Genomic DNA, 13,388 nt, shown 5'->3' with positions numbered 1-13,388 from the left:
AGACAAAATCACTGGGAACAGAGGCTGAGAGAGGGTCATGGACCCGTCATCCAAAAAAAACGTATGTGGTGGCATAGAAATCAAAGTCTCAATTAGCACATTTTGGTTTTGGTTTTGTTTTAAACATAGATTCCTAGAGCATTAAAAAATCCTCTTAGGTTTGTTAAACCTTTAGCGGAAGATTACAGCCAATGTTCTGTCTTTGGTGAATAGCTGTTTGTTCACTTTATTTACTTGGTATTGGATATTTGTCAATGTCATTTCATATCTACAGAAAATTCTTACGCTCCATGGAGGTAGTGAATGTGTGTGCGCGTGTCTGCCGGAGGTCACATGACAGTTTCATCCTATTTGGTGGAGCAGCTTGACTTTTTTCCCCCTTGCTTTTGGTGATGGTTGTGAGTGCAGGAGTTGATTGACAGATGCATGCCAGAAACCCCCATTCTCCTTTTCAAAGACAACATATGATGGATTGCGATCTCTCAGCCCAGCAGGACACGGGGACCATGCAAGCTGTAATTGGTCAGGTATGGAGTCAGCCATTTCTCAACTCCCCTTTTTTCCACAAGGGTCTCACCATATGATTCACATAATTCATATTTACAGTACCATCTTTCTATCTGTATCTTCAGCTACCTGCCAGTATAGCCGCTGAAAGTGCAAAAGGGAAAAGACACCCATTAAAATCTAGCTAGGCAGCCTCAGCTTAAAACTTCAATGCGATGCTTAAAACCCCCAACTAAATACAACCACAAAAAAAAAGAAAGAAAAAAAGCCAAAGAAGAAATTGAATTTATCATTTGGCCTGAATGTTTAAAAATATATGTTGTTTAGAATTTATTTTCGGTTGAGATTGTGATCTCTGAAAGAAAGTATGAGAAGAGGTTCAAGTGTTCTGTTTTCTAGGTGGTGGTTAACAATTTTCTGATTATTATTTGGGTCTGGATTGCGTTCTGTCTGTCTGTCTCGCTCGCTCTCCCTTTCTCTATGGAAAAGATACATGTATAAATGCACGTGCTTTCACTTCTAACCCAGATAATGTGTGATTGCCTGGTAGATGGATGGAGCCGTGGTCTTGGCCGCTGCAGAGGGGCAGGCTGCAAATTAAACACGCCACGCTCTGGAAGGTCCAGGTGCTCCGCTCGCGCCTCCTAATGCAGCCCGCGCCGCGGCGGCTTTAATAAACAGCTCTATTTAGTGCCTCCTCCCTGGATCCGGGAGGGGACCTGGTCTGGGGCTGCTGTGATGAAATGCCAGAAGAATCTCTCTCAGAGGCCTCAGGAGCTGATTTTTAGAGCTTTTCCGTGCTGTCGTCTTTGTCTTCCAAATGGGTCAGTGAGTCTCGCTCTTTCTGTTTTGGTTCTGGTGCCTCGCGGGAAATCGGTAGTTTCTGCTTGTGGGGAAAGGTTTGCGTCGAGCGCTAAATCAGAAGAGGGAAAGGGTCGTTGTATTTTCATTTGCCTTCCAATAACTGAAGGGGTGAGAGGAATGAGCTTGCCCTGCTGCCGAGGAAGGGTGATTTTTTCCCTGACGGTGGTGGGGGTGGGGTGAGGAAAAAAGGGAGTGTATGTGGTTTCCTTCTGCATTTTGTTTGTTTGTTTTTTGGAAGGTATTTTTGGCCAAAATGTTTCTGAGTTACCTCTGCTTACTTAGGAACGGTTAACTCATAAATCGGAATATGGTAACGAATATTGATGAACTCCTAAAAGTTTTTTTTTTCCTCTTTTTTTTTGCACACTTGCCAATCAAGACAAGCCTGCCAGGTGATGACCTCAAATTTGTTTGCTCTGTGTTAATAGCATGGAGGAAAAATCTACCACCTTACTCGGTTTTCAACAAAATTATAGCAGAGCACCTTAGGGTTCTGGAAACACATGGTTGATTAATGCCGGCATGCTTTGTAATGTATTTTTCGGTGGAAAGTGTCAGATATGTAATACCATATTTTTACAGGCTCACACTATTTTAAAAGCAGTAGATAGCTGCTTCAACTGAACAATATTTTTTAAAACTTTCAAGTGGCTTTTTGTTATACAGGCATATATAAAGTGAAGTCTCTGGGCATATATCCGTCAGGAAAAAAATCTGTAAAGACTGATTTTAGACACTGTTAATAACCATTTCGGTGTAAGTTGTTCTCGGATGACCAAGTAAGTGTGTGAAATACAGCTGAAATCGTTGGACCGTATGGAATTAAATACATACCTGTTAAAACAGGTGACCATTTCATGTATAAATAAAACTTGATCTCTTGATAACTATCTTGTCCTGCTTAATGAAACTTTTCTTAGTTGGCAAGCATGTTCTGTCCTCCATGGAACATAGAATGGCCTTTAATACTGTGCAAATTCACTGTGTTTCAGTACCGAATAAGAAATACAGTTTCCTTTGGCATGTTGTTTCCTTAGTTGGGAAAAGCAAGCTTGGTTAAAAAAAGCAGGAGAGATACTTCTAACTTGTTATTCAGTATTGTTTATGGGAAATAACTGCTGATGTGTATACTGTTAAAAGGTTCAAGCACAGATACTAAAAACAGGAACTGGCAGGCATTTTACAGGCACCAGGCTTAAACTTCTGATGTGTCAGGATTTAAAGCGGGTTGTTATTGCCCCATCACTCTGTATTTTGTGTGTACTTTAAGTGATTTTTAAAGGCTCGGCGTGTCCAGGAACGATATATGCTGGTTGCTATGATACTTACTAAAATAATTGCATCAAACTAGCCATTGTTTTTCGGAAGATTTCATTTCTTATAAATTATCTGTTTAAAAAAAAACCCAGATACATATGTCAAACTAGTAAATTATGAAAGCAGTTATGCTGAAGGTTGTAAAATTTTCTGTACTAAAAATATACAAAAACCGAAAGGCTTATTTTTTGGAAACTGAAACACTAATATTTAAAAGAAAAATAGCATACTGGCCCTCCCGTAGGCTTACCATAAGGTCAGAAAACCTAATGAACCCATATTTATGGATATCAAAAGAAAGACGACATCCAGATTTGAAATGATTTCCTTTTAATTGTTATAGCAAAGATAGGAATATTGACTCAAGTGACTCCTTCTAACAATAAGGACAAGAATATAAAAATAATTTTTCTCGCTTTTCAGTCACTCATAGCTGGAAAGAGATGGTTTATTTCCAGCTTTTGATTTCAATATCATCTTGTACCTACTCGGCAGGTGTGACTCAGTCCCAATGGATGAGCCACATGTTTGTGTGCGGTTTTTCTCAATTACGTATTGGAGTAGTAGTTGCTTTTGTCCCCCCACGCCGGTCTGAGTTCTCGGGAGGAGCAGATCCCCGGCTTCGAGGCTCTCTTCCATCCGGAATATCCCGAAAGAGTTCCGTGAAAGGCGACCTTCAGATGTTCTCATTCTCCTCTTGGATCACAGTTCTGGTTGCTTCCAGCGGACGGGGAGAGGGGCCACGATCCAGCTCAGAAAAGTGCGGTGGCTTCCCGGAGCAGACAGAGCTCGTGTGTGCCTTTCCCCGGGCGGTCCCCTCCCTCCCCCAGGCGAGCCACCCTGGACGTAAGAACACTCCCCCGCCCGGTATCTCAAGATCAGGAAACTTGGTTCATCCACACAGTTTCTGGAACTCAAACCAGATTTTTGATAGTTGTCTGTAGCAAAAGCTTCCTCAGCCTTCGAACCGTAGGATGGATTTTACCTTCTGACGCTTTTCACATCATCAGTTCAAACTACACAGTTAAGCAGGTTCCGAACCGTGGGCTGGAATATCAGTTTAAAATGCAGACCCCTGTTTTCACCTGTCATTACATGTTTACTGCATCTTTCCTTGTCTGCAGACCGAGCCTGTGGCTCGTGAGTGATTAGCTGTCAGTGTTACGGCCCCTCCTGTTTTTTGTTTTTGTTTTTCTCATGTCATGCAGACGGGTCACCGTGTCCAATCCTCCTTCTGGCACTGGTGTCCCCAGAGAACCCTTGGCCAGCCTGCCATCTCGAGGTGCAGGCCTGAGGGTCCAGGCTGGCCGTGTGTCTCTACAGACCGATTTCTGCAAATAATACACAACAGAGGCTATTAAAGAGCTGTTTTTATTAAAACCACAGAGGAGGAAAATTAGATAAAAATATTTATCAGGCCTCTAAGAATTTCCTAGGAATGGGAGAGAAACAGCTGGGTGAAAGTGTTTTGGGTGCACTCCCCATGGGCATGGCCGAAGGACTCGAGAGGAGTGGAGAAACCGGGTATAGTCTCGTGGGAAGTGCAGTCGAAAGCTTTTGCCATTTTCCTTACCAGGAAAATGGGTCGTTCTTTTAAAAGACAGATTCGAACACTTGAAAGTGGCACATTAGAAAGGGCAGACAATTGTCTGAGACCACGCTCAGCGAGTGAGCTAATGGCCCAGAAAGCAAGGGCACTACCTGGATGCCTAGCCCCTATGAAGGTTCTGGAACACACAAATATTTCATTGTTCTAGCCTCAAAACAACCTGCTCTGTGGGTTTGTTTATAACCTCCCTTGTTCCCAAAAAAATCACCTGCTATGTGGGTTTGTTTATAGCCTCCCTTGTTTATAAACTTGTTTTATTTTTTATTTTTATTTTCTTTTTGCCGTTTCTTGGGCCGCTCCCGTGGCACATGGAGGTTCCCAGGCTAGGGGTCCCGTCGGAGCTGTAGCCGCTGGCCCACGCCAGAGCCACCAGCAACGCCAGATCCGAGCCCCATCTGCAACCTACACCACAGCTCACGGCAACGCCGGATCCTTAACCCACTGAGCAAGGCCAGGGATCGAACCCGCAACCTCATGGTTCCTAGTCGGATTCCTTAACCACTGCGCCACGACGGGAACTCCTATAAACTCATTTTAATGTTGCTCTAAGAACAGTGTGCTTACCTGGACCCTACTTAAGCTCGATGTGAAGTGGAGGTGGCGTAGGGAGAGGATACCCTTTGTGTGTAAATAACACACCTGCAGATTGTTCTCGGTCCATTGAGACTGTTTTTCAAGCCCCTTATATAAAAATTAAACTTTGAGGCTAAGCTACTCCTGTCTTATGCATGCCAAGCCTAGCTCTCATGTACTTTTAAGAAGTCATTTCTTTGTAGTGTGAATGCCCATTTTTGGTAAACTGACATATTTGCTTCAACAAGTATATGTACAAACGCTACGTAATTGTTGTGGTTTGGACTTTGAGAACACTTTTTTCCAGAATAGCATAGGTCAATAGTATATTAGAAAAATACAAATGAATTAAGGATTATACTTTCTGAATGCAAAATGGTGCCAGTTTGCCTTTTCTAAGTACAGGGCTCACCAAAATATTGAATTTGTACCATGTGTTTCTAATTGTCGTTAAACACTCAATGTTCCACTTAAAGTTGATGTTAGCTTTTTATCTTCTATCAGACTCAATTTTTATTATCTTTAAAATATTTTAAAATTGAAGTTCTGTATGTTACTGGAGCAGGTGTTTAAATTGTAAAGCTATTTTTTTCCCTTACGGTAAAATTTGTCAGTAATAATACTATACAATAATATTAATAGTAATGCCGAACAACCAGCACATGAAATCTGGTTTTGAAACTAAATTTGCTTTTTTATTTCTAAGGTCAATGAATGAAATTCTCCATACTATTCAAATATAATTTCATTGCTTAAAAACTTAAAGCTTTTGGATTCTTATCTCTAGAATATGGAGAGAGGCTGCTGAAATACTTCAAATATGAATGCTTGCGAAAAAATTTGAATATAATATATGTCTTGCATGTAAAATCTGTACTATAGTACTCACTCTGTAGGTCATTGGAGGAAGGTATTCCATTTCTTTGCTGTGTAAACTGCATTGAATCAAACAGTTTAAAGCATCTTTATCTTTTCAACTTTATTGTTTTGACCAAAATTAGAACAGAATATGTTCGCCAATATTGAAAAACTCCACTTTTCAGTTGCATTATGATACATGAGCTGTTGATTTTTTCTAACACTTGTTTGAGTAGAAAATAATCTGAAATAAACTGCAAATATAAAGGGATCAGACCTGAAGAAACAATGTGCAAAATGATAAATATTGACCTGATTTTGAACACTAGGAGAAAATCCAAATTACAGAACTTTTAAATAAACGTGTATTTCATAGCCAAACTTTTATGTGGGAGCTAATAACTGCTCCGAATATAATTTCAAGCCTGCCTTTATTCCTCTCTCCCTCTTCCTTCCTTCTTCTTTTTTTTTTTTTTGGTAGGTGAAATGTGTGTTCAATAAAGAAAATTACCCAGGGACGCCTTGTTCTGAGATCACGTGTCAATTACTCTGTTGAGCCGTAATGCTTCGAGCTGGACCAAAATTGTAATCAGAAGTTGTAGAAGGGGTTGGGAGAGATTACCGTTCCATTTCAGTAAGATTCATTTTCCTTTTTATCTGTTGTTTTCTTGGTCTTCCCAGTTAGACGATGTGAGCCAATTATGGTGAAAATTGACTGATTATCATTTGATAAATTCTTTCCTGGGTTGCCCTATGCTCCTGTTATTTTCTTTACTCAGTTTAAATGGCCATCTTATTGTGATTTCAGGGCTCCCACTTCTCCTGAACAGAAAACCATTGTATGTAAGTAGCAAGGTAATTGAAAACATTTCTGATTGTTTATATTAAAGGCAACGCTCTAGATTTTAAAAGCACTTTATTTTTCAAGGTGGCCGTTTTTGGAAAATTGCTTTTTGTTTTATCACCAGCTTTAAAACCCCCATGATATGAAGAACTCTTTCTTCTGAAGAGAGAGATGAGCTGTCTATACTTGGTACTGATTCCAGGTGACCTGAAACCCTATTCCCTTTGGAGCGTTTTTCTAACCATAGAACAAGAAAACAAAATTGAGAGCAGCAGAATATTCTAAATTTTGCCTGTTTTTAGTCCAGCTCCGCACCCTCACCCCCGGGGCTTATTTCAGTGGGAAGAGCTACTCATAATTTCCAGCTCCTCCCAAGGTCAAAGATGCAAATACACGTGCGGACACCTCCAACGAAAAGGACGCAGTTCCGGTAACACGGTGCTCTGCGTGCTTTTGCTCTCTTCCTCTAGTGTCGTTTCTCTGTCCGCTTTCCTTTTCCTTTCCACTGTAATCCAGAGTCAGCTGGATGAGTAAGGAGTGAAAAGTGAATCCTTGCGGGCTGCCCAGGCAGCAAAGGGCACTCTGGAAAGAGAGAAAAGGCCTGGAGCAAAACAAAGCAAGATGCTGGCGGAAAACTCATCATCGCACTTGCTCCTGCAGTTAGTATCGTTGGTGAGGAATTTTATAAGCTTCCTTCCCCTCGTCTCGCAATCGTGGATCGTAGATCACTCAAATAAGCAGTGAAACAATGGTTTGGGAGGGGGCAGACAGAAATTTAAAACAATGCCAGGAGGAAAAAAAAATGAGCTTCACCGTGCTGGAGCCATGGAACACAAATTTCAAAATTAAGAGACACTTTCAGGGGGAGCTTTTTACAGGAGCGTCGTAGGTGCTTGGTGCTGTGAAATAGCAACCTGACTAAAACAGGTGTTTGGTGGTGACGATGATGTGTTAACTCTGCATATTTTATGGCTTTTTTTGATTTTTCATGATTTATTAGCAAGGAATTGAAGAAGAAAACCTCTAACACCTAAAACCTTAAAGAAACAGATCTACTTTTTAAAAGATTCAATACCTGTTAAATGGGGTTCTTAGCATTGATCAGAAGAACTGAGGTAAGGTGTTTCCTTGTGACCCAGTGAGTTAAGGATCTGATGTTGCTGCTTTGGCTCAGGTTGCTGTTGTGGCGCAGGTTTTCTCCCTGGCCAGGGAGCCTCTGCTTGCCTGGGTGTGTCCAAAAAAATAATAATAATAATACGAAGAAAAAGAAAAAAAAAGAACTCAGATAAACTTTAAAAGAACAAAGGGCATCTTTATAGAAAGCTTCATCTTCAGTGCAGAATTTATACATAGATTTTTTTTTAAATGAAATACTTAAAATTAAAAAAAAGTCTTTTTGTCTTTTCAGAGCTGCACCTGCAGCATATGGAGGTTCCCAGGCCAGGGGTCTAACCAGAGCTACAGCCTATACCACAGCCACAGCAAGGCCAGATCCGAGCTGGGTCTTCGACCTATCCCACAGCTCACTGAGAGAGGCCAGGCATCGAACCTGCAACCTCATGGTTCCTAGTCGGATTCATTTCCACTGCACCACAACGGGAACTCCTAAATGAAATACTTGATGAGAGAGACAAATATTGCACCATCACGGAAGTATGGGTACAAGAAACCCTAATCGATACGGAAGATATATTTTAAAATGTGCGTATTTCTTAGGTCTTCAGTTGTGTCCTTCCAGCCTTGAAGGCCAGTGTGGGTGAGGATGGAGCCAAGCTTATAATGTAAGGCTATGGCTGGCCAGACTCATTCAGACCGAGCTAGTTAATTCTGTAAGCCTTAAAAATACTTGAAAACAGGGCTCTTTGGACCTTTTGGAGAAGAGGTTGAGAGTCGGGACACATGTGAAATATGCTGCTTGGTGTACACGAAGGACGCTGAGAACATCAGGCTCATTTCACTTTGTGTCAGTCCTGTTGATCCATCACGGTGGTCAGGGCAGACTGTGGTCCCTGGGCGGAAACAGTCTTATCCACTTTCTTCTTTTTTTTTTTTTTTTCAAAACAGAATGTTCCAGCTTGGATCTTATATCCTTAGGGTTACAATATTGAATTCTGCATTGGGAAACTTAATCTTGCAGCCAGATTTGACAAGATGCTGGTCGGATGGTAGGCACAAGTGATGATTGTGGGATAAAGGGCCCCAGGTCAGAATTTGGGAAAATAAGAGATTTTGTGTGTGTGTGGAAATTTGGCCTTGATAGAAGAACCCAAATTTGACATTTTCCTCACCGCTCATGTTAGCAGATGGTGTTCAAAGGTCTGAAAAGTAGATCTCTGCTGTATTCATTTTCTCTGCCTCAAATCTTTCCCTAACGGAGTTTTTACGCATTCTTAGGTGTATTTCTTAGTGTGTTTCTAACGCTGCTCATATACAAGGTGTTTGTAGTAATAGTCAAAAGGTTTTTTGGGACCAAAGAATAACACTGCTCTAATCCAGGACAGGTAGACTTTGTTCTTGGCAAATGTTAATACGTAATTCAGGAACTAAAGTTGTTTCTTTTTTGAAAAACTTTTTTCCGTTGGTAAACAAACCTATGTCTAGATTTCCAGAGACTTAGGGAATTTAGAGGAAGAATGAGAATGAGGCAGTCTAGTGAAAACACCCCCACACCCCTTCAGTGTTTTAGGAATTCTTGATTATTTAAACCTCTAATAATCTGAAAATATCGTAACTGTTTTCAACTTTAATACATGAAAAAAATCATGGTAGGTGTTCACTCGACGTACTCCTTCTCTTGACTGTGTGTTCAAGGCAATGGAAAGGTACTTTGCAGCTTCTAGAAATCCGGATTATTGTCGAGGTTTGAGCATTTGGTTGATCACTGTGCTGCCAGAGGGAAGTTACCGTGGTTCTGTCGCCTTCCAGACCCAGAGCAGGTGCTCGGGCTTGGTCGGGCAGTGGACGTCCACGATGTAGCTGCTTTTTACAAGTGCTGAAACAGCAAGTGGCTTGTTTCCTCTTTGTCTGCCGATGCCCACCATGTAGCATTTCAATAGTTCAGGCAGAGTGGAGCCCAGGAGTAAAACCTACCGGAGCATGAACGAAATTCTGAAATGCATGTGATTGAGGGGAGTGACAGAGCGGAATCCTACAAGTCTTTAAACATTTTTTATTAAACAGATTATAGCAGTGATGGTGCGTATGACAAAGAGTTTCAACAACACAGGAAAGTGTAGGGTGAAAGGTAAGGTGCCCCCTCATTTCCTTCCTCACAAATAATTTCTTATAGATCCTTCTGTAAATATTCTATTCATGTAAAAGCAGAGAAAAATCTTCATACAACCCAAGTAGATTCACTGTACATAGGGCTTTTTTTCTAGGGCTGCACCCTTGGCATATGGAAGTTCCCAGGCTACGGGTCCAGTCAGAGCGACAGCTGCTGGCCTACACCACAGCCGCAGCAACGCAGGATCCTTAACCCACTGGGTGAGGCCGGGGATCAAACCCGCATCCTCATGGGTTCTAGTCGGGTTTGTTAACTGAGGAGCCGTGAAGGGAACTCCCCTAAAAACGCATTTTTAACGAGTCATATCACCACCAGAAGACCTGCATCCTTTATTTATTTTATTTTTTATTGAAGTACGGTTGATTTACAATGTTGTATTCGTTTCAGGTATACAGCAAAGTGATTCAGTTACACACACACACACGTATATATTTACACACACACACATAGTCGTATATTATTTCTTTTTCATGTTGTTTTCATACAGGTTATTACAAAACATTAGTGCGGTCCCGTGTGCTGTATAGCAGGGCCTTGCTGCGGCACCCTCTTCTGTATGAGTCCCTTTTGTGGACACTCACTGACTTCCCTTCCACTCTGTGAGGTGTATTTGATTTACAGAGTTGCATTAGTTCCAGATATACAGCAAAGTGATTCGGTTACACACACACATACTCTTTTTCAAATTCTTTCCCACTGTGTTATTACAAGATACTGAATATGGTTCCCTGTATTATCCATAGGTCCTTGTTGTGTATTTGTTTAATATGTGGTGTGGTGTGTGTCTGTTCATCCCAGATTCCTAAATTATCTCCTCCTAAAAGGGGAAACCCTTTGGTAACCATAAGTCTGTTTTCTATGTTTATGTCTTTTTCTGTTTTGTAAATAAGTTCATTTATCACTTTTCAAAGATTCCACAGGGAGTTCCCGCTGTGGCTCAGCAGAAACGAACCTGGCAAGTACTCATGAGGATGCAGGTTTGATCCCTGGCCACACTCAGTGGGTTAAAGATCTGGTGTTGCTGCGAGCTGCAGTGTAGCTTGCAGACACTTCAGATCTGGCCTTGCAGTGGCTGTGGTGTAGGCTGGCAGCTGTAGCTCTGATTTGACCCCTAGCCTGGGAACTTCTATATACTGCATGTATGGCCCTTAAAAAAAAATGATCCCACATATAATTGATATATTTATCTTTGATTCACTTTGCTTAGTAGGCTGATCTCCATGTTGCTGCAAATGGCATTATTTCATTCTTTTTAATGGCTGAGTAGTATTCCTTTGCATATATGTACCACATCTTCTTTATCCATTTATCTGTCCGTGGACATTTAGCTTGCTTCTATGTCTTGGCTATTGTAAACAGTGCTGCTGTGAACACTGAAGTATCATTTTGAATTGGAGTTTTCATCTTTTCTGGGTATGTGCCCAGGAGTGGGATTGCTGGATCATAGTGTAACTCTATTTTTAGTTTTATAAGGAACCTCCGCACTGTTCTCCATTGTAGCTTCACCAGTTTACAGTCCCACAAATATACACTGATTTATTTAACCAGTTCTCTTTTTAAAAAGTTGAGGTATAATTGCATGTAGCAGTATATTACTTTCAGGTGTACAACACAAGGATTCGGTATTTGTACAAATTGCAAAATAATCGCAACAGTAAGTAACCGTGCCTCTTGATGAACACCTAGTTTTTCAAATATAAGTTAGTCTCTGTCATGAGACCGACAAGCAGAGATGTTTCATTTCTCTTAATGTAAAAAATTCCAGAACCTTCCTTCCAAATAGGGCTTGGCTTTACCAAAATAACTCCAAGTAGAGACTCCTAAAAGAAGGTGAGATGTAATGATAAAAATGAAGGACAACGGGTGCCACAGGAACAGATATTCATCATTTATATATTGAAAACTCAAGCCAGTTAAAATAGCCGTAAAGATGGCAGTATTGTAGTCAGTGATAAAGAAGTAAGATGAAGAGGTAACAGCATAGACTGTTCTCATTCGGATACATTATGACTTTAAAACCTCTGTGTCTGTTCCAGGCGGAACAAAATGCATAACTTGTTTTCTTTCGTGAACTTCCATGCCATTTATTAAGATAATTGACAGAGATATATGCTCCCCATGCATGATTCAGTTAGGATACCTCGATTAGTGAAAAGGAGACCAGAAGAAATTCATGGTAATTAATGTCAGTTAAATTCCTCTTTTCTATATTTCACCTTGTCAGACCAATCCTTCAGCCATGATTCATAGGTTAAATAATGCAGGCAGGGGAAGAGCCGAATCAAAACTCATCAGACATCATGCTCGTATTCCACTAATTTAGGGTTTTGGTGAAGTAGACAAAATGCACGCCACTGAAATATTTAAGAGATTGTGAGAAGTTATGCTTTACATTTCTTTTAGGGAATGTCTTTCATTCGTCTTAACCGCATCATTTCACACATCCAAGAAGAGAAGTGGGGAATAATGAAATCGTATTTGTATGAGAGATGGAGGTGTGGGCTGCCTGTGACATCTTTCACTGTACAGATTCCCTAAACTGATTCTAGAAAACTGCCTGTTGGGTGGGTATGTGCTTCCTCCTTCTCTCTTCACCCCTGAAGATGCTGGGAGAAGTTCCTGTGTAGAAGGCGATCACGCTTCTTTTATAGGTTTAAAAGTAGCTGACTCCCGGAGTTCCCGGTGTGGCTCAGGGATTAACGAACCTGACTCATATCCACGAGGATGCGGGTTCCATCCCTGGCCTCGCTCACCAGGTTAAGGATCCGGTGTTGCCCTGAGCTGTGGTGTAGGTCTCAGATGCGGCTCGGTTCCCACCTTGCCTGTGGCTGTGGGTGGACTGGCAGCTGCAGCTCCGATTGGACCCCTAGCCTGGGCACCTCCATATGCTACAGGTACGGCCCTGAAGGAAAAAAAAAAAAGGTAGCTGACTCTCTCGTGTGACGCTGAAAGCAGGATTTCGAGTCCACGTTGCAGAGCAGCTCTCTGATGTTGATGCTCTCACTTGAAAGCAGGTACAAAGCATCCCGCCCAGTCCATGGAAGTGGAAACTGCAGAGAGCTCACTGGTCTTATTTGGAGCCATAGCGCCAGTGAGCAGAGTGAGGCCTAGACCCCTTCCTTTCTTTCATTTATTTAGTTACTTATTTTTCGCTGCACCCACACCATACATGGGGAAGCTCCCCAGGCCAGGGATTGAATCTGAGCTGCAGCTGTGACTTGGGCCGTAGCTATAGCAAAGCTGAATCTTTGACCTTCTCCTCCACAATGGAAACGCCCCCAGATAGTGTTCCATTATTTTCCTCAACACCAGTTCTTAACTCTGGCTGTCTTTTTATTTTATTTATTATCGACTTTTTAATTTTTATTTTGTGTTGTTTTGGCTGTGCCCAGGGCATGTGGAATTTCCTAGGTCAGGGACTGAACCTGTTGCCTCAGCAGCAACCTGAGCTGCTGCCATGACAACGCCAGATCCTCAACCCGCTGCTCCCCTCCATGCCTTTTTAAAATGAGTGAATGAATTCATTTTTG

The 13,388-nt window shown here is 41.5% G+C and overlaps 1 protein-coding gene across 1 annotated transcript in view; it reads left to right on the top strand.

The window, feature by feature from the left end:
* Nucleotides 1-399: 399 nt before the first annotated feature.
* POU6F2 (POU class 6 homeobox 2) overlaps nt 400-13,388 on the top strand; it is a 484,815-nt gene continuing 471,826 nt past the window's right edge. The window contains exon 1 of the mRNA XM_047763270.1: nt 400-527. Within this exon, the coding sequence (XP_047619226.1) occupies nt 423-527 (105 nt within the window). The 5' untranslated portion in view covers nt 400-422. The remainder of the gene's footprint in view (nt 528-13,388) is intronic.

The sequence above is a fragment of the Phacochoerus africanus genome, chromosome 16 (genome assembly GCF_016906955.1).
Source record: "Phacochoerus africanus isolate WHEZ1 chromosome 16, ROS_Pafr_v1, whole genome shotgun sequence".
NCBI lineage: Eukaryota > Metazoa > Chordata > Mammalia > Artiodactyla > Suidae > Phacochoerus > Phacochoerus africanus.
Note: the sequence above shows the minus strand (reverse complement) of the source record. Positions and strands in the feature narration are given on the sequence as shown.